Genomic DNA, 19332 nt, shown 5'->3' with positions numbered 1-19332 from the left:
TATTTTCTTTAGTCACAGTATTTGAGAGTTCATTATTAAGAGAGTTATTTGGGAAGATTCCAATAGGAATGCTCCCTATGTAAACACTTCTTGGGCGATCATTACTTTTATCTTAATCCATCTGACTTGAATAATCTGATAAAAATTTAACTAGGGAATTCAGATCACTTGAGTAAATAAGAAACTTCACAGAGGCATGTTTCCCTGCTTGAAAAAAACAAAAACAAAACAATAGAAGCCCAATAGAAATAGTAGTATGTTTTGGGCATTTTTCCAATAGGATTTAACACCAATAAAATCCATCACATACCAGTATACACCATTAAAACCAATGCAATTCCCATTATAACCATTAAATCCATTACTTATTTTCTATTGTGTTTTGGGCAGGGATCTATTGTTTTTTTTTTGTTTTTTTTCAAGCAGGGAAACATGCCTCTGTGAAGTTTCTTATTTACTCAAGTGATCTGAATTTCCTAGTTCAATTTTTATCAGATTATTCAAGTCAGCCTATGTGTTTCTATGATGCTTCAAAAACATTATTTCTCTGTTCACGCTCCACTTCATCTGTCAATGAATTCAACGATCTTATCAGATGTCCAGCCGCCATGTTTCAAACGATCTAAACGTAACACGCTTCCGCCAATCCCCGCCTTGACGCAATGATTGCCGTAGGGTGGGCGTGGTCAGTTCGGGATGCATTTTCAAAGCCGCATTGAATTTTGCTACAAATATCCCACGGCGTCATGATGAAAATGCAATCGTAAGTGTCCTAACTGTTTGTCTAAATGCATTTAGGACAAATAACATTTAAATGATAATTTTGCTACTGTTTCTGCTTGGACGGACACGTTACACATATCAAATCAATTTGGGTTATACATTTTCTTTTAAATTTTGCTATTTATAAAGCATTAAAATAGAATGCACTTTACAACTTAAGACTACTGTTGGAAATGGCAAATGTAAATAATATAATTTAATTTTCAATTTCATTCTGCACCAAATTTTGCACGTGTGGAGGTGATGGAAAATGTAAATTTAAATACAGAATTACATTGCCATTTTGAATATTGCGTTGCCATTTTGAATATTGCATTGTCATATTGTATATTGTATTGCCATTTTGCATATTGCATTGCAAATTGAATTTTGCTACACATATGCTTCCATACACCAGGGGTAGCCAATCTTATCCGCAAAGGGCCGGTGTGTATGCGGGTTTTCGCTGCAACTCCCTAATTAGATTACTAATTAGAAGACTGATTGGCTGAAAGAGTCCTCACACCTGGGTTTGGACAGCTGACCTACAGGTTATCCCAAAAACCTGCATACACACCGGCCCTTTGCGGATAAGATTGGCTACCCCTGCCCTACACATACCGCTGACTCATTAAGACAGTTAAGACAACCTTTTGTGGCTTGCGTTGGTGCAAATTCCCCTTTCCGCTGTCAAAATAGCAAAAGGGATTTGGACACGCCCATAAGTGTAAGTTACGCCTTGCATTAGATCATAAAAATAGAGCCCCATGTGTTGTTGCTGCTGAACACTGGAGGTAGAGTTGCCACCCATCCCATATATTATGAGATTGTCCCATTTTGAAAAATAACATCCAGTACAGTGGTACCTCAGTACTCGAACTCAGATTTCATAAAAGTCGAACCAACCAGTTTGAAGAAAAATTACCTAGAATTTGATCTGAATCTCAGAAGTTGAACCGTGAACGCTAACCTAAGAACTTGTACACGCGGGGAAATGAGTCACACTGCATGTCTCTCAGTGGAAACTAAGGGTGACGCTTCAGTCGCTGTGATAGCATTGTTTGTTGGTGATTTTAATTGAAAATATCACCCCAGCGCATGCTGAAGGTCACAGCCTGATGATGCCGACAGGACCACATCATCTGCAAAAAGCAAAGATGCAATCCAGAGGCCCCTGAACTGGTCCCCCTCCGGCTCTTGGCTACCCCTAGAGATTCTGTCCAAAAAAGTTTTGAACAGGCTCCGCCAGAGCTGCCTAACACCCACCAGGAATGAGTGACTTACTGCTTGCATTTTGAACCAAGCTTTTGCTCCGTTTGAGCTTGATGGCTCGCAACAATGGACCCCCCCCCCCTAGGGACATGGTCATATGCCTTTTCCAAATCAAGAACACAAATGTAGGCTGGTTGGGCAAACTCCCCCAAACCCTCCAGTAACCTTGTGAGGGTGAAAAGTTGATCCAGTGTTTCGTGACCAGGACAATCCTCATTGTTCCTCCTCAATCTGAAGTTCGACCAGTGGACGGACCCTCCTCTCCAGTACCCTGGCATAGACTTTTCCAGGGAGGCTGAAGAGTGTGATCACCCTGAAGCTGGAACACATTCTCCGGTCCCCTTTCTTAAACATTAGGACCACCCCCCCAATCTGCCAATCCAAAGGCACTGTAATTGATTTAATCGTGAATGAAATAACAGCAGTGAAAGCACTGATGGCATTTAGAGGTTATGTTCCAATGGCTGTTCCAGAGAAATCTCTAGACCTGCTCCACACATGATCACCAAAGGAGGCATGTGGCTTCCTTCCTGAAACACTGGTCAGTCCAGCATTTAGGGTCACTCCCTCCTCATGTGTCACCAAAGGCATCTGCCACAAGTCAAGTGGCTTTTATTGTAATTTCAATCATATACGGTGATACAGTACATAGTGAAATCAGACAACATTCCTCCTAACACTACATCAACCCAGGACTACATAAAGTGCAAGTGTGCAAAATGTGCAAACATTGCAAAAACCCATACTGGATGAGTAAAAGTACTGGGTGTTTTTCACTAACCTGATTTATAAAAAACATTTTTTAAAGATTCTAAATTACCAACATAAATTAAACTGATTATTGAAATAGGTATTTAAAATAAATTACCTGATTCTTCAATGCAACTGTCATAGTGTTTGCTGCTGTGTATTCTGTCACACAAGCTGACCCTGAAATATCTCTTCATGCATTTCCTCATGAAGCCAGCAGGGGGCAACTGCAGCATTACTAAATGCTAAATAAAGCACAATGCTAAATACTCTAAAGCACAAATTGGACTTTTCCACTGCTGTGAATCTGTCCCAAGAGGAGGAAGATGAACCTCTGTCTCAGTGTTAGTGATTGTAAGGCCATTTTCTCTGCAATTTGGCTCAGTAATACAGCTGGTTCTACAAGTCGTTGAAGGTGAAGATGCTGGAATGGAAGGGCGTTTTCCTGTTATACATATATTATGTTTGAGGTGAGACTCCTTAAAAGTATCAAACAGTTTTGAAAGTACTGATTCCCAGTTCTGATTTCCAAAGTGAGTAGCAAATCATTAAACATTTGTTTTGCTTTTCAGCTGAACTACATAAATCACTCCTACCAATAAGCACAAATAGGAGCAGTAAAGCTTAGAAAGTTTTTTTTTAATACTGGAATCACAAACACAACTGACAGAAAGCAGTTTTTTTTTTAAACACTTTTTTTTACAAAACATCTGCAAGGCTTTGCTATTATACTTGTGTATTTCCTAAAATTCTGGATCCCAAAATGTTTGGTGAAAGAGTTTGTAGAAGGAAGGCATTCATTTATCATCAATTTATCATCATAAATTGTCAGATTCAAAGCCTACTCCTCCCAAAATGGCATTCATTTGACACCACACATACAAGCTTAGTTTTGTAAAAACATAACTATTCCTAACACAATGATATGCGGTCCAATCATTACACCTGCACTATTGGACTGCATATCACAGAGCTCCAAGGTTCCACATGAACATTAAACTCAGGAATAGACTTTACACTGTGCTTTTCCACACCAGGCCCTGTAGCTTCCAGTGCATTTTGATTAGCACTTAAGTGACCCCTGAAACACAAGCTGTGGTAACTCTGTGCCCTATTAATTACATCAGTGGAGTAAAAATACAGGAGGGACAGGGTTTAGTCCCTCTGTTTCACATACAAGCTATGAAATGAACTGTAAACAGGGAGAAGTTTTAATGCAACTTAAATGCAGCAATTGAAATTGACTTCCATCTCCTGACTACAAACAACAAACACGCATACAAACATCAAACACGGATGGATGATAAAAATGAAAACTTGTCTTCATCCTTCCTCACGGCCCTTTGGCTTGGATTTCCACAGTGTAATGAACTTCATCAGGTTACTTCCAGTGTCCCAGGAGGCTTTTAAGGCTTCCAGTTTGTGACTTCACATTTCAGTAGAATGACTGAGAGACTCCATGTAGCCATCCAAGATTCAAACCAGCAATGTTCTGGCCAAGTTGGTAAAATCCCCCCCAGCCCAATTATGTGGGTTCAGCCCTATACCCTATCTCTGATGTGTTGTTGGAACTACTCCTAGAAATGAATTTTAATAAATAAATAATTATTAAAAACAATCTGGGATTCTGTGTACATCTGATTGTACCAACCAACCCAATGTAATAAAATTTTTAGCCCTAAAAAAAGTTTGTTTTTTGTTTTTTTACTTTTCTATAAAGAAATTTCTAGGAGGTACGATCAATTGTCATAATAAATAGTTATATCGTAGAAATTAAACATGTAATACATACTGAACACATTCTATCTTTGCATTTGAGCCCTACTAATATATATTTATATATTTCTTTTTTTTCATATGAAGTGAAACCTACCCAGAAGATTTAGTTTTGGGCACAGATTCCCCCTTATCTTAGGTATACAACCAGCTCCCACATGCACCACAAGTATCACAAACAATACACATCACTTGCTACTATAAAACGGAGCAGTGTTTCATTAAATGAGATGAAGAGTCTTTCCATTCTATTTCTGTCCACATCACCTTGTCATGAGCTGCTTGCCATTCCTAGCACCATGTCCCTCTGGTTCAACAATACTGAACCTCAAACTTAAAAAAAAAAAAAAAAAAAACATTTTTTTACATTCAACACTAACATAGGTAGATGAGGCACGTGCCATGATGTTCATTCAGTCTGAAGGATTCTAGTCCAGAGGCCCTTTTACCTTGTGATCTAGGGGAATTCTATTTGGTGATTTTCAATATTTTTCTTCTTTAATAACCAGGGGGAAAGTCACACACTTACCCAGAGGGTATACCAGGCATGTCCTTCACAGGTGTACTGCACCTGCCCCCATTTGTTCTTGACCAATAAGGCTTCTCCTCTATCACATTTGGGTAACCAATCCCAGAGCAGTTTACTGCACAATAATGGAATTCAGTAAACAATTCATACAAAATACCTAAAACCCTGAATACAACAAAATGCTAATACATTACTTGAATTAGATAAATTAGTTGAAGACAAAAAAATGTGACAGTTATGTTTTGAAACATTCACATTGATAACTGACCTGCATAAATAAGTGAGACGGACATGCTGTAAAGGCACTTTCCCCTCTGAAGTTTCCAGAACATTCTAGATGACAACAGTCATTAAACTGTCTGAATAAGACCTCACTATGCAAATTGCTGGATTGGGCTTCAAAAGGAAATATTACATAAAATATTGCATCAAAATTTGCCAATTACATGTAGTGTACATGCAGTGTAAAATTAAAGATCTAAGAAACTGCTTGGCAGACATCCATGCCCCGGATTTACAGCTTACTTTGTCATACTTTTACACAGCTATACACAGAAGCACTTTTAGTGAAGGAATTCAGGCGATGTTCTAAGTTTTCCCCATCAGGAATTCACTAAATAAATTAAATTTTCTAAAATTTAAATCGCTAACCTACCGCACCTGTTACATACTATGTACTCTGTACATAATTATAGTTAAAATGAAAATGAGAATTGCTTTACTAAACGGTTGCATGTAAAAACATTTTCTTTCATATTCTGGTGTAAATTGCTGTACAGCAGCGTTGTTATATTGTCATGGCAGATGGAGGTACTGTGTAAGGTTACAGGAGAAACAGGTCTCAAGTCTCTTACAGATCAGTGTGCTTAAAGGGACTCCATTAGAGAAGAAGTGATTGTGATTAGCGTGATGCTAACAATGACTTCAGAGGAGAAGTGGATGTGCTTTTTATAACACTAACATTTTCTCACAGGAAGGAGAGGTTGTGCTTACTGCAATGCTAACAGCCCTCTTGAAGATGAGTTGCACGTGCTTTTTAAGATGCTAACAGTGTTCCCACAGGAAGAGAAGGCTGTGTTTAGCGTGATGCTAATAGGCCTCTCACAGGAAAGGGGTAATATGTTTAGCGATAAGGTTTCCAGAGCTCTGACAGGAAGGTAAGCATGTCCTTTTTGGAATGCTACCCAGTGCTAGTATTGATTGACGGAAGACCACTCAATAAGTAAAAAAAATTAAAAATAAAAATAAAAAATAGTCGCTTCAGTCTTTTGTTATGCTGTTAAAACATTTTTGTTATTGTTATTCTTTCATTTTTTTTCTTGCAAACAGCTTTTGGTCTTAGTAAAAATTGGTAAAAGGATGTAAATTTCAGCAACCGTCCCCACGAAATATGGCACATTCGGCACAATTCACCCCGAGAATGTCACTAACATTTAGCTTTACATGGAAAAACAGTGACTATGTTTCTTTCTTCAAATCAATTTACATATACCAAGTCAAATGTAAGTGTTACTGTGTAGTAATAGATCTCACCAGATGGGGGCAGCACATATGGCCAGGAGGAGAAAGACAGTGATGGAGTGAGATGCAGACAGCTGGTTGACGCCTGATGTAATGCGATTCCCATGGCCCTGATTGGGCCTGGTCCACTTAGCTCCAGTCCTGTCCCTGACACGGGGAGGTTTATTTGGACTGGGTGGGTTGCGGGCAGGTTTACTATAAGGTGGAGAGGGAGGCCCAGAACCAGGCTCATCGCTATACCTGTCCCCACCATCTCCACCCCCTGACCCACTCCCTTCTTCACCTGTAGCAAGGGAGAGAGGGAGGTCAAAGGTTAAACTGAGTGTGTTTTCCAAGGTTGACATACATGCATTTGTGTTTGCAATGGTCATACATGGATGCATCTGCAAAGCTGAAGCATGTTTATGTGTGTTTAGGGTTTGGGTTTGTGGATGTATTACTCACTATCCATAAAATCACTGTCCTGTCCAGCCTGGGCCTGTCTTAGCCTGTTGGTAGCAACACGGAGTTCCATAATCAGCTGCCGTGTCCTCACATCTGGTCGCGCAATATCCACTTCTACCTCCGGGTTGTTAATCTGACTGACCAGCCCATCCCTGGTCACATCTGGGAGGTACCTGTGAAAACACCTCATGCTTTAAAAGTCTCACTCACAAGCACATCCAAGAATCATGAATAGTGAAGCCAAAGGAACATTGGACCTTAAAATGTGTAAGTAATAGAGGTGGAAATCATTGGCACCAAGGAAATTCGATTCAATTAATGATTGAGGGAACGATTTGATGCATCGGAAATAACCAATATGTCATCTCTAAGGCTAACATTACTTTTTACTTAGCTAGCTAATTAGCTACCTCAGAGTCTTGATCATGGCCACAATAGCTTGAAAAAAGAATGACTTTTTGAGCTGCAAAACAGAGGCATTCAATAATTATTATTATTATTATCATTAATTATCATTAATCATCATCATCATCATCATCATCATTATTATTATTAACCTTTATTGTCCCTCATGAGGAAATTCTTTTTACGCCTCCCTCAATGAGCCACACGCTGCCCCCCAAATGCAATCATAAGGTAAAGATTCTTAACAAAGCATTCTGTGGTACAAAACAAGGGCGAGCTTCCCAATGCATTGTAGTACAAAGATCAAATAGCTCTTCCCTTATGAAGATTAATGAACCTTTCCCTGACATCCTACTTTTTGGAAATTCACGTGCTACTGTGTCTGTGACTGCAGCATGTGTATGCCAGGGCATGCAGTATGGAAGTAGGAGTATCTTTATTTTACCACCAAGAATCAATTTTGAAAGAAACCTTATGAGCCTCCTAATGAAGTTCACTACACTGTGAAATTCGAAAAAAAAGAGGATGACAGATTGAGGCATTGAATCTCCAGATTATTAATCAATTTATCACGATGCATCAAGACATCTTTATACCCTTAGTAGGTAAGTGGAAGAAAGAAGGGAACATTGTCTTAATGCAGTGTTTTCCAATCAGGTCCTTTGGGACCCACAGACAGTCCATGTTTTTGCTCCCTCCCAGCTCCCTATCCAAAGCAAAAATGTGGACTGTCTGTGGGTCCCGGACGACCAGGCTGGGAAACACTGCCTTTATGTGAGACTAACCTCCCTATGCTGAGGTCTTTTTCTTTGCTCTTTCCTTCTCCCCTATTTACTATCTCTTCTCCTCCACTGTCTTTCTTACCGTCCTCTTGCCTGCCCATTCCAGCATTTGTCCTCATTTGTTACATCAGCAGCCAGGTTGTCATCGTTGCAGAGTGTGTGTGGAAGTGACACCCAGAAGCCCTTCATAGGACGCAGGCGTTCTTTCAGGTCCAGTACCTAGGGCGGGGGGTTACACAGATGTGATTCAAGGGCGGAGGGTAGGAAAGACCGCATTAAATTAATGGCACCTGATAAGTGCATGGGGGAAACTAGCAGCACTGCAAAAGTATTGTAAAAGCATGGACTAGAGTACACGATAATCAAAAATTGTCATCCACCATATGTAATTCTAATAAAAAAAGAAGATTAAAAGCAACCTAATAACGCCAAGATATTTTAGGTAGACCACTGCTTACAGAATTGGAGTTCGCTTAAACCAGTGAGCCTAAGGCCTAAGACCCCTTAAAACCGCTGCACCTCAATGTGAGACTTCTTCATACGGCTACAGGGAAAAAACAGTATTATGAGTGCATAAACAAATTACTCATATAAGATTAAAGTAAAAGGAAGTGTGGCCTTTTCCTCACCAGACGGTCCAGGTTGGTGCCAGCAGCCGTAGTGGGTTTCTCTTCAGGGCTATATGTGCGAAATGGCCTCCTATTGCCCCCTTGCTCCCTGGGGGAGCGCCGTGACCGGCTGGGGGCGGGACGGGGGCTGCCACATCCCTGGAACACCTGGAGAAAGAGGAGACCAAGCCACGGTGCCCATTGTATGTTATCCATTGATAGGGTCTACAAGACACTCTAGTGAAGTCGTATTTCATTCTACAAACAAGATAATCAGCGTCCACGCACAAGGTGAATATTTAATTTGCTGTGGTTCTCACAGGAATATTCAGCATCCAAGACTTCACAGTCATCTGCCTCCATGTCACCAATCACCACTTTGCATTGTTCCACACCTCACTTCCTTTTCCTCGTCCCACATCCTCATTCCCTTATAATCAGAATTTTCGTAACACTTTACTTGATGGGGCACAAATAATATAGTATTATGTTATTACTTATGTATTAACTACAAACTAAGTCTTACATACTGATCACTTGCTCATTCATCATTAATGAATCTTGACATCTTATCTCAAGTAATTACTGTATTTGTTACTATATCTGTTATTTCAGTAATGCTTTACATTAAATGGAACCACATAATACCTTTATAATGCATTCGTAGAACATTCATTGCACCTTCATAATGCATTCATAGAACATTCATAAGCAGCGTGTAAGTATACCTTAACGTCATATGATAATAAACATTATAATCGTATAATTGTATAATGTTTGCTATTAATGTATATGAAAGCTGCTAAGGTATACTTATGTGCTGGTAATTAATGTTATATGAATGCATAATTAATGCATTATGAAGGTGCAGTTAATATAAAGCATTACCATTAATTCTTTAAACCTTTGTAAACTACAGGAGGAACAAACAACAACATACGTTACACTGATCTCATGTTTGTTCTTCATGAATGAATCACGGTACATCTTTTTTCTCAAATATTTCCTACTATATCTCTTAATTCTGTAAAACAATGAAAGGAACAAGTAACGCAAAACACAAGTAAAATACTGAACAAGTGAACCACGGAAGGAACAAATGAAAGAAGTACTATGGAACTACTTAAGGAAGAAGTAATGAATAATACAAGTGAAACACTGATCTCACGTTTGTCTGTTTTGCCCACTCTCTCGACTCAGTGCCTGTTACGATCCAGTCTAGGGTTGCTCACCTTGGTGGAGGTGGTGACACTGTTCTCCTGCATGTGCATTATGGCCTCAGAAACCTTGACTGCAATGGAATCAGCTGCCAACTCCATGTTGAATGGCCCCTCTAGCTTCTCTGATACTTGGAGCAGAGCATCTGAGGGTAGTAGGTGGGGTTGACAGGGAGAGGTGAGGTAAGAAAGACCCTGGAAATGGAAAAACTTGTATCCAGAGTTCAACAAAAATGCATTTAGGCAAAAATGAAATGCATTAGTAAGGAAGCTCTTGAGACTACAGGCCAAATGAGGGACCATCTAGACACTCACCAATGAAGTTGTTCCATTCACTGTCCAGGTCAGCCTGGTTAGCCAAACAACCTTTCATCACATTGAGGCAGAATGAGTGGCATGGGCGCAGGGTGGGCATGCCGCGGCACAAAGGGCAGTACCACTGTCGCATTAGGGCCCGAAGACACTCTCCACCCACGTTCAGCTACAGGGTCAAGTCAGCAGGAGATAGTGGACACAGGTCAACATTAAATCCAAAAAAGGTCAAAAGTAGGTACTGGGAAGAGACACAGATATGCAAGTATGTACACACATATTCACCTTTGATGCCTTGTTAATAATGTCACGTCCTGTAGCCAGTCCCTGAACTAGTGCCCTGGCAGCTATGAATGCCCTTGACACCTGAGAGAAAAGAGGTGAGAGGAGTTCAGTTAAAGTTATGAGAAAATGACTGTGTGTACATAGTCTATGCTGGTAAAATAAGTGAACCTCTACAGTGCCTGACAAAAGTCTTGTCACTTAACCAAGTTGTAGGAACAACAAATAATAACTTGACCTGTAGTTAATCAGTTGGAATCAGAAATGGCTTATAAGAAAAGGCAAAGCCCTCTAGATTATGCTTATTATACCAAAATAAAGTTTTGCATCATTCATTGAGTTTTGTCATGGAATTAGGACAAAAGTCTTGTCATATACAAAAATAATGTAGAAATTATACATAGACTTAATTTAGAATACACAAACATGCTACAATAACATCAGAACATAAAGTCATGGTGCCTTGGAAAAAAAAATTAATAATGTGTATGACTCCCATGAGTTTGGAGGACCACATCCATACGTCTTGGCAATGACTGAAATAACTTGTTGATGAAGTCATCTGGAATGGCAAAGAAAGCAGTTTTGCAGGACTCCAGGGTTTGTCTAGATTCTTTGGTTTCGTCTTCCAAGCCTCCTCCTTCATCTTACCCCAGACATGCTCAATAATGTTCATGTCTGGTGACTGGGCTGGCCAATCCTGGAGCACCTTGATCCTCTTCAGTTTCAGGAACTTCAATGTGGAGGCTGAAGTATGAGAAGGAGCGCCATCCTTCTGCAGAATTTGCCCTCTCTTATGGTTTGGAATATAATGGGTAGCAAGAATATCTTGATACTTCAGGCTGTTGATGTTGCCATCCACTCTGCAGATCTCTCGAACACCTCCATGCTGGATGTAACCCCAAACCATGATTTTTCCTCCACCAAACTTGACTGTTTTCTGGGTTCATGCGGGTTCCAACAGGTCTCCTGGAGTATTTGCGGCATTTGGTATGTAGTTCAATGGATGATTCATCAGAAAAATCAACCTTCTGCCACTTTGCCTCTGTCCATCCTTGCTGCAAGCTGTGGGCCTTGGCAAATTCAACATGCTTTTTTTGTTGCGTTCTCGTTAATGCTGGTTTCTGAGCACTAATTTGGCCATGGAGACCACTGCGTGCGAGAATTCAAGAAACCGTTCTTGTAGACACAGCGGTTTCTGGTGACCAGTTCTGATGTAGTTCTGCTGCAGTTGAAAAAGGGTTGGCCCTGGACTTTCGAAGCAACAAACGTACCTCTCAAAGAGTTGTCTTACGGGGTCTGCCTGACCTGGGCTTGTCATGAACATCACCAGTTTCTTCATATCTTTTTTTAATCCTCTCTACTTGACGTTTGGATACATTAACGATGTCTGTCACCTCAGCAGCAGACTTGGTCTGTGGTTGAATCTTTGGCATGTTGTCAGAAGTCAGGTTGCACTTCAAGTGAAGGTCTGGTGTGCTGGGGATCTTTTTATACACACCTGGGATTATGTTAATTAAAATATTTGTCACAGGTGAACCTCTAATCTGTGATTGGTTGAATCATGAAAAGACATGACAAGACTTTTGTCCTTGCAAAAAACAGGTGTTATGGACTTTAACAAGCTGTGAACATCAGGACACTTTTTGACTGTTTCATTTTGCACCCAGTTATTAATGTGAAAGCCCTTGGCATTAAATTGATCCATTCATTGTAACAATTGATTGATTAAAAATAAAGTTATATGCCTTTAAGTTACTATGTCCTTATGTGACAAGACTTTTGTCAGGCACTGTACAATGGGTTTTAGGTGCCCTGCCATCCCCTCCAAGATCCACAAAGTCTGGCCATTATTAGATTTGGTTCTTCCTAAAAGAGAGCTGTTAGAACTGAAATATGCATGGATGAAAGCTAATGTCAGAAAAGTTGTTGAGGCTCATAACACAAGGAAGGGTTATGAAAAGTTTTTTTTAAAACTTGGGCTTTCATCAGTCTACAGTCAAGCAGAGAGTTTACAAAACTATTGCTACTCTGCCTAATAATAGGTATCCTGCAAAGATTACTGCAAGGGCAAAATGTACAATCAAGCAAGTGACAAAAAACCCTAGAGTGACCACTACAGATCTGCAGGCAACCCTTACACTACCTAACATCCATGTTGATGAGTTTATAAAAAGAAAATCACTAAACAAGACTGGTGTTTATGGGAGAAAGATGTGAAGAAAACCACTGCTCTTAAGTGCATCAGAAACTGCTCAGGCCCTCTGAGATGTCTTTTAATTGACAGTCTTCTCTCACGAAGAACAGGTAAACACAAAAGAGTGGGCAAGTCACATTCATACTCAAATTGACTGGAACACCTTAATCCAGCTACCCTCTTTGAAAGGTCACTATCCAGTGGGGTTTATATACTTTTCCCATCAATGCCCTTGATTGTTTAATCTACTAATAAAGATATGCCAAGTCAAATTGTGTGTGCTGTTTGTGAAATATAACTGTATGTATTTTGACTTAGATCAGGTCCCATTTTACCTACCATTTATACAGAAATTAACAATCAGAAATTCAGGGTCAACACCCCATTTTTTAACACAAATGTATCATATTTGTATTCCTTGCAGGGCTGCCAACTCTCCCACATTGACTGTCAGACCAATCTCATGCTCTCATGCTAAGCTTGTAATTTCTCCTGTGAATTTTAGAATCCTATCCAACTGTTATATCAATTAGTGGTGAGATGAGTATCCAGTTGAAATGAGAATCTGGTACTAATAATGTGTTCTTTCTGAAACCAATTGTCATCCGATCATTGCTGATTAATATCCGTTTCTATCTTCAACATTTCTTTCCATTTTATCATTGGATTTCAGGGAAGCAATGATATCACTGACTGCTACACATACTGTTCCTCCCACATAACCATTAACTGCATGATATTCTTCATGACCTAAACCAGTCACTCATGCACATGAGAAGGGGAAAGTTTCCCAGACAAAGAGTGATATTTTAGTGTTTGACCTGCATTACATGTGTAAACTCTGTTCTGTTGTGTGCTGTATTATGTTGTGCTTAAATAGCTGATTTGCTTTGCATAGATACACATTTCTTTTTCCTGGTTCATGCTGTGTTTACTCGTTCTCCCTTGCATGGATTTAAAAAAAATTCTGTTTTCTATCTGGTAGGCTTACTTTTGCTAGCAAGGTTAAAGTAAGTCATCTAGCGTTTTTGGCAAGCTAGTTAATTGGCATTTAGCAGTCAATGTTGCTCTCTCCCACACACACATACATGTTTGCATTCATATCTTTGTAGGGTCCATCCATTAATTTCTATGGGAAAAACCCTAATTCCAACAATAACAACCTTAACCTCTACCTAGCCCTAACCTTAACCATAAGTAACCAAACAAAATACAAGTTTTTTGATTGCAGTCACAGGTTTTTCTAAAATTGAGTTTCCCCTTATGGGAACCAAAAAAATGGTACCCACAAAGTTCAAAATGACATGTGGTCCCCACAATGTAATATGTACTTAACACACACACACACACGCAGTCACACACATACCACTACATCCTACTAATAATTCAATTAAAATCAGTTTCAAGGTACCATTCCAAAACGTAAATTTAGTTCATATCATACCTGTCATATATTTAGTTACTATCATATCTATTATACATTGGAGAATCCCATGAAAGAAAAAACACCATAGGGTTTGGCAATATCTAATTCGGTATGGTATTTGGTATTTTGAACTGGGGGGGGGGCGTCAAAATACTGAAGTACACTGTAATATTGCCCTCTCTATTCTCCACAAAAAATATTATGGTTCATATATAGCTTCTCTGCAGCATGTATGACTATGGTTCCTTTGCATATTCAAAATTGACTTGCCCTTTTGTCAGCAAACAAGCTGCTTCTTTAAGACACCTGACTGATAAGTTTAATTTCCACCGAATAATAAATATTATATCCTTAGCTCTGCTTACCTGGTGCCGCTCTACCTGCCTTAGGTTTACATGTTATCATTCTCACCTGTATTCGCAGTTTGCGAGGAAGGTCCCCGAATGGCTGCAGTTGCTCTGCATGCTTGCTGACACACTCCAGGTACTCCTCACTGAACTGATACTGGGGGTTCACCAGAGAGAAGACCCTCTCCACCAGCCGGGACCAGAACTCTGCCAGAACTTCCCCAAGGCTCACACTGCCACCTGCAGGCACAAAGAGGGAATTATTACATATATTCAAACAGGACATTTGCCTTACATTCAAAAGTCACAACATAACACAGAGTTTGTCTCAATTGCTTCTGTTTACAGTTTGCAGTTCAGCTACACAGTCTAAAAATAAATGGATGGATGGATGACCATGTAACCACTGGGTCCTGACCAGTGTAGTATCGACGGAGCTCAGCAAAAAGGTCGTGGAAGACACGGGCATTCTGGGTGTACAGTTTTCCGTAGGTTTTGGTGAACATCTGATTCATGGACTTCTCTGCCAGGTCAATGAGCTCCCGGAAGAACTCTGCGATAGGAAAATATGAAAAATAAAGAAACTATTCCCATATCAGGAAGACAATGAAGGCAATGGTTTCGGTACAGCAGCTGATAATTTGATGTGAATTTGCATAGTCCAGACTGTAAACTGATTGTATACAATGCTAACAAATACAAAAAAAAAAATACAATTTACCCAAGAAAATGCTTAAAAGAAATTCCAACTTGCATGTAAATTATTTCAATAGAGGTGTAGAGGTGTTATACCTGAGTTTTGGTAAAACAAAATGTATGATTACAGCATTTTGCAGAGGCATCATTCTCCCTCACACCCTTAAAGGCACAATCATCTTCAGGTCACCCACCATCAAACTTGCGATGTCTCTGCATGAAGGTGGTGAGTAGGAACTGGCTGGTGTCATCAATGGCCTTCAGGAAGTCACTCTCACTCTGCCGAGCAAGCACCTCCTCCATCACGCTGGAGCAGCATGTGTAGTCCTGGGGACAGAGGCGCAGGTGCTCCCCTACACCAATCATAGAAATGAGCGCTCAGACTCCAGCCAGTCACAGGAAACTAGGTTTATCCCAAACAAGAACATTGACACAAATGTGTTGAACCTCATCTCAGCAGAAAAAGACCTCTCCGGGACTAGACTAACAAGTGATCATGCAGACAATATCAGTACTGAATGACAACTGTGTCAACCAATAGAAAATGCTGTAAATGTAAATGTAAAATCAGAATTAAAAAGCAATCAATGCCTGGTGACAAAAAGGATGCTGTGTGTTTGTTTTCTACTCACTATAGGTAAACAACAGGCCATCAATGAGAATTTGAAAGGGACCAAAAACATTTACAGATCATACCAGTTCAAAGTGGTAAGTAGATAACTGTGGTTAAAGCATTTTAATCTTGGGACAGTAGATTCATCATGTGATTAAAACACCATTAGTTATATTGTCCCAGGAATAGAAGCGTTTGGTCCCCTTCAATTGTATGCTTAGCATGAACATCTGTTTTAATGGATAAAAGATATAAAGTGCTTGTGATAATAATGTATGCAAGACAATGAAATTAAAGTTAAACAATACCATTGGTTTCATAAAGAACTCTAATGAATCCTTAATATTCATATCCATTTTTTTCTGAATTAAAAAAATATGTCCCAGAAAAACTGCAGGTGAAAATACTTGCAACTGGAAATATCTAATCCCAATAACTTCAATTACAAAACCACTGCAGGATCCCCCTTATATTATATGTAAACTTAACATGTGATATACCTCAATCAACACATACATATGCACTAAGTATATACTGTTTGATATGTTGTTTTTTGGTCATTTGTATTATTTTTAATATATTTATTTTCAGCAGCTATGTACTGTCATCCAAAACCCTGGCCTCCTTCCCATTTCCCCTCTTCCCTTTGTCCTTTTCTCCCTCTGAATCATCCCCCTCTCCATTTCCATTTCTAAACTCTTCATCATCCCTCTCTCGCAGCCATCTGCTGCCCTGGCCCACGGGACACACTGCCAATGTTTGAACACCAATGCACACAAAAACACAGTGATGGAAACATTCAGTCACCCACACACCTGACATCCACCTAAGCTTGTCTCAAATACACAAGACATGGTCTCTTTGGCCTCCCCTGATGTACATATATTTCAGATGTTGAGAAATGCATACTCTCATGCACATGTATAGGGGCCCAAATAGATATGCTGAAACCTTATGGAAGAAAATAAAATATCCATCAGTGGCTACCAGTGTTTAGATCACCCAGGGTTTTTTCTATGCTTACAAAACGATCTGCCCGTTTAACAATTAAACGAACACTGCAAATGACATACAGCCATGAAAACACTCTACCCTTTTCTGTTAGTGCAGGTGAGTGGCCAGGTTGCATGATCTAATCTTTATTGTGCAGACAAAGAAAGGTATTTCACCTGTACTTTTTATCCTTGCCATACATAAAATAATGCTTAAAAATCACACTAAATCCATAATCACGGGTAAGTTTCTGTCATAGCAGATATGTGGGCTGAGCTCGGAGACAGTAAGTAAGCTGACATCCAGACGAACGACACAAAGAAATCACCGCTTCCACAGTGCCGCTTTGTTTAAAAGTCACCGTTGGAGACACAAGCGTTCCGCTACACCAACTGAGCGTTCATTTCTTTCAGGATAATGGTAAAGCTGCACATAATCAAGAGATCATCTGTGCAGTTATTTGTTTATTACATGTTTATCCTAGTCCTTGTCAGTCTTACCCGAGATCTGTGTCAGCGGCGCCGTGTTCAGACTGTACCCCTTGTCTGCGTAGACCTGCCGACTCTCACCGCAACTCCGTCCCGCCGATGCGGCTCTGCAGTCAGTTTCCAGCGGACCAAACACACAAAGCCACACGATCGGGGTCCATGCGAGGGACAGTCGGCGAATCATTCTCGCCTGGCAATCCGAAGCGGCTGCGAAGCGGATTCTCAGTTTCAAAACAGCCGCTTATCAGATACAACCGAGAGAAGGAACGAGTCTTACTTCAAGTCTGAAGGAAGCAAAGTGCTTAAATGAGTAATAAATCAATGATGATTAGTTTTCAGTATATTCTTCGTGCAATTTCATCCCCTTTCTTTAAATGCCTTCTATTAAAAAGACTTTTACCCCGATGCATATATAATGTTATTATTTCCAGTTGGTTTCTTTGTTACAAAATATTGCATATAGCCATGTGACTGAATGAAACAGCGATCGCGTCTCTGATGTATGCGGCCGCTGTTCCCTCTGGCTTTCCAATGGGGAGACCTACCTCGGAACAATGAGCCCGCACCACGAAAACCCTGAAGGGTGAGGTGTGGAAGTACTGTAGGATCGAGTCAGCTCCTCCAGGTCCTAAAGTTGCCGCCGCCCCCTGATTCGTTATAGTTGCCCTTCAGACGCTCACACTCAGCCCAATCCATCCACAGGCAACGACCCTTTTGTTTTGTTTCCACACTAAGAATGCAATCTGTTTCTACATTTTAACCTATATAAAACACTATATACCACAAAGCTTCATTCATGAGGAACATCAATGAATTACAATTCAGCGTGGCACGAGTCTATGGAACAAGCAAGCAATTGAATGCCCCGCTGTAATAATTCATAGACTGTTTTGCAATAATTAAAGTAAGTATATTATTTATGATCATGAAATGATTGCTTGGCCTTGAAATAACCACCCCTTATCAATATACATTGGCTGTATTTACGGATCAGTTTAAATAAGATCTCCAAAATAACGTTATGAGATTAATTGTTTTAAATTATCTCTGCTCTGTGGAGACTGTCAATAACTTTAATTTTCCAGGTTAGGATATATAAGGTCTCTGTGAAAAACAGCTGCAACATTGCCGTGTCGTTCCCTCAGGCCTTCGATCACAACTGAAATCCACACCAGAATCGATCTAGGGAGGAGACAGAGAGCTAAGGGCAGAAGGTGGGGCCGGATGTATCTCTAAATGATTGTCTGCACAATCATTTCACACTAAAATAATTAGGCTAAAGGGTAAGCAAGAAATATATGATATAGCACGACCGTCTTCAGAAGCTTCAATTATTATTATTTTTTTTGCCATAATTACATTATTACAGAAGTTACTGCTTTATGATGTTTCGTTCAGTGTTGGTACCTTGCAGCTTAAGGGCTATGTATTCGATATGTGGAGAATAAATACTAGCGATAAGTGTTGAAAATGTCATTTGATACCATATGGTATGTAAACTATATATTTTAATGTCTTTTAGCCCCAATACATGACATTTTTGGTTAATGTATCTTACATTTAGCGCATACCAACCTTACATTTTTCTTCATGAAAACAACATAATTCAACGAAAAGTATGTTCTGCTTTTCTAAAGAAAAGTACTAAAATTTTAAAAGTATGCTTCACTTTGCTTATCTCCATCATTAGAGATATCTTACGATAGCTAAAGAAGAGCCAATCACTGTCCAATCCTTACCGAGATGGCAGCTAACGAAGAGCCAATCATTGTCCAATCCTTACCGAGACGGCAGCTAACGAAGAGCTAATCGTTGTCCAATCCTTATCGAGATGGCAGCTAACGAAGGGCCAACCACTGTCTAATCCTTATCGAGCTGAAGACTGGCGAAGAGCCAATTACAGTAATAACTG

At 39.9% G+C, this 19332-nt stretch overlaps 1 protein-coding gene across 6 annotated transcripts; it reads right to left on the bottom strand.

Annotated features, from left to right (window-relative positions):
• Window positions 1-3402: 3402 nt before the first annotated feature.
• On the bottom strand, window positions 3403-19331 carry gpc2 (glypican 2). Of its 6 annotated transcripts, none has more exons than XM_072717235.1 (13): window positions 18996-19126; window positions 17698-18602; window positions 17433-17627; window positions 15521-15679; window positions 15049-15183; window positions 14695-14870; window positions 10664-10744; window positions 10382-10547; window positions 10082-10212; window positions 8871-9017; window positions 8324-8460; window positions 7055-7227; window positions 3403-6893 (listed from the first exon to the last, which is right to left on the bottom strand). In XM_072717235.1, the coding sequence occupies exons 3-13, from the start codon at window positions 17602-17604 to the stop codon at window positions 6619-6621; spliced, it is 1752 nt and encodes a 583-aa protein (XP_072573336.1). In that variant the 5' UTR covers window positions 17605-17627; window positions 17698-18602; window positions 18996-19126; the 3' UTR covers window positions 3403-6618. The 6 variants fall into 6 exon arrangements, with proteins under 6 accessions (XP_072573336.1, XP_072573335.1, XP_072573334.1 ...); XM_072717234.1 differs by having other exon boundaries at window positions 17433-17660; window positions 17966-18602; XM_072717233.1 differs by having other exon boundaries at window positions 17966-18602.
• Window position 19332: the final 1 nt, after the last annotated feature.

Source organism: Paramormyrops kingsleyae, chromosome 10 (assembly GCF_048594095.1).
Source record: "Paramormyrops kingsleyae isolate MSU_618 chromosome 10, PKINGS_0.4, whole genome shotgun sequence".
Lineage (NCBI taxonomy): Eukaryota > Metazoa > Chordata > Actinopteri > Osteoglossiformes > Mormyridae > Paramormyrops > Paramormyrops kingsleyae.
Note: the sequence above shows the minus strand (reverse complement) of the source record. Positions and strands in the feature narration are given on the sequence as shown.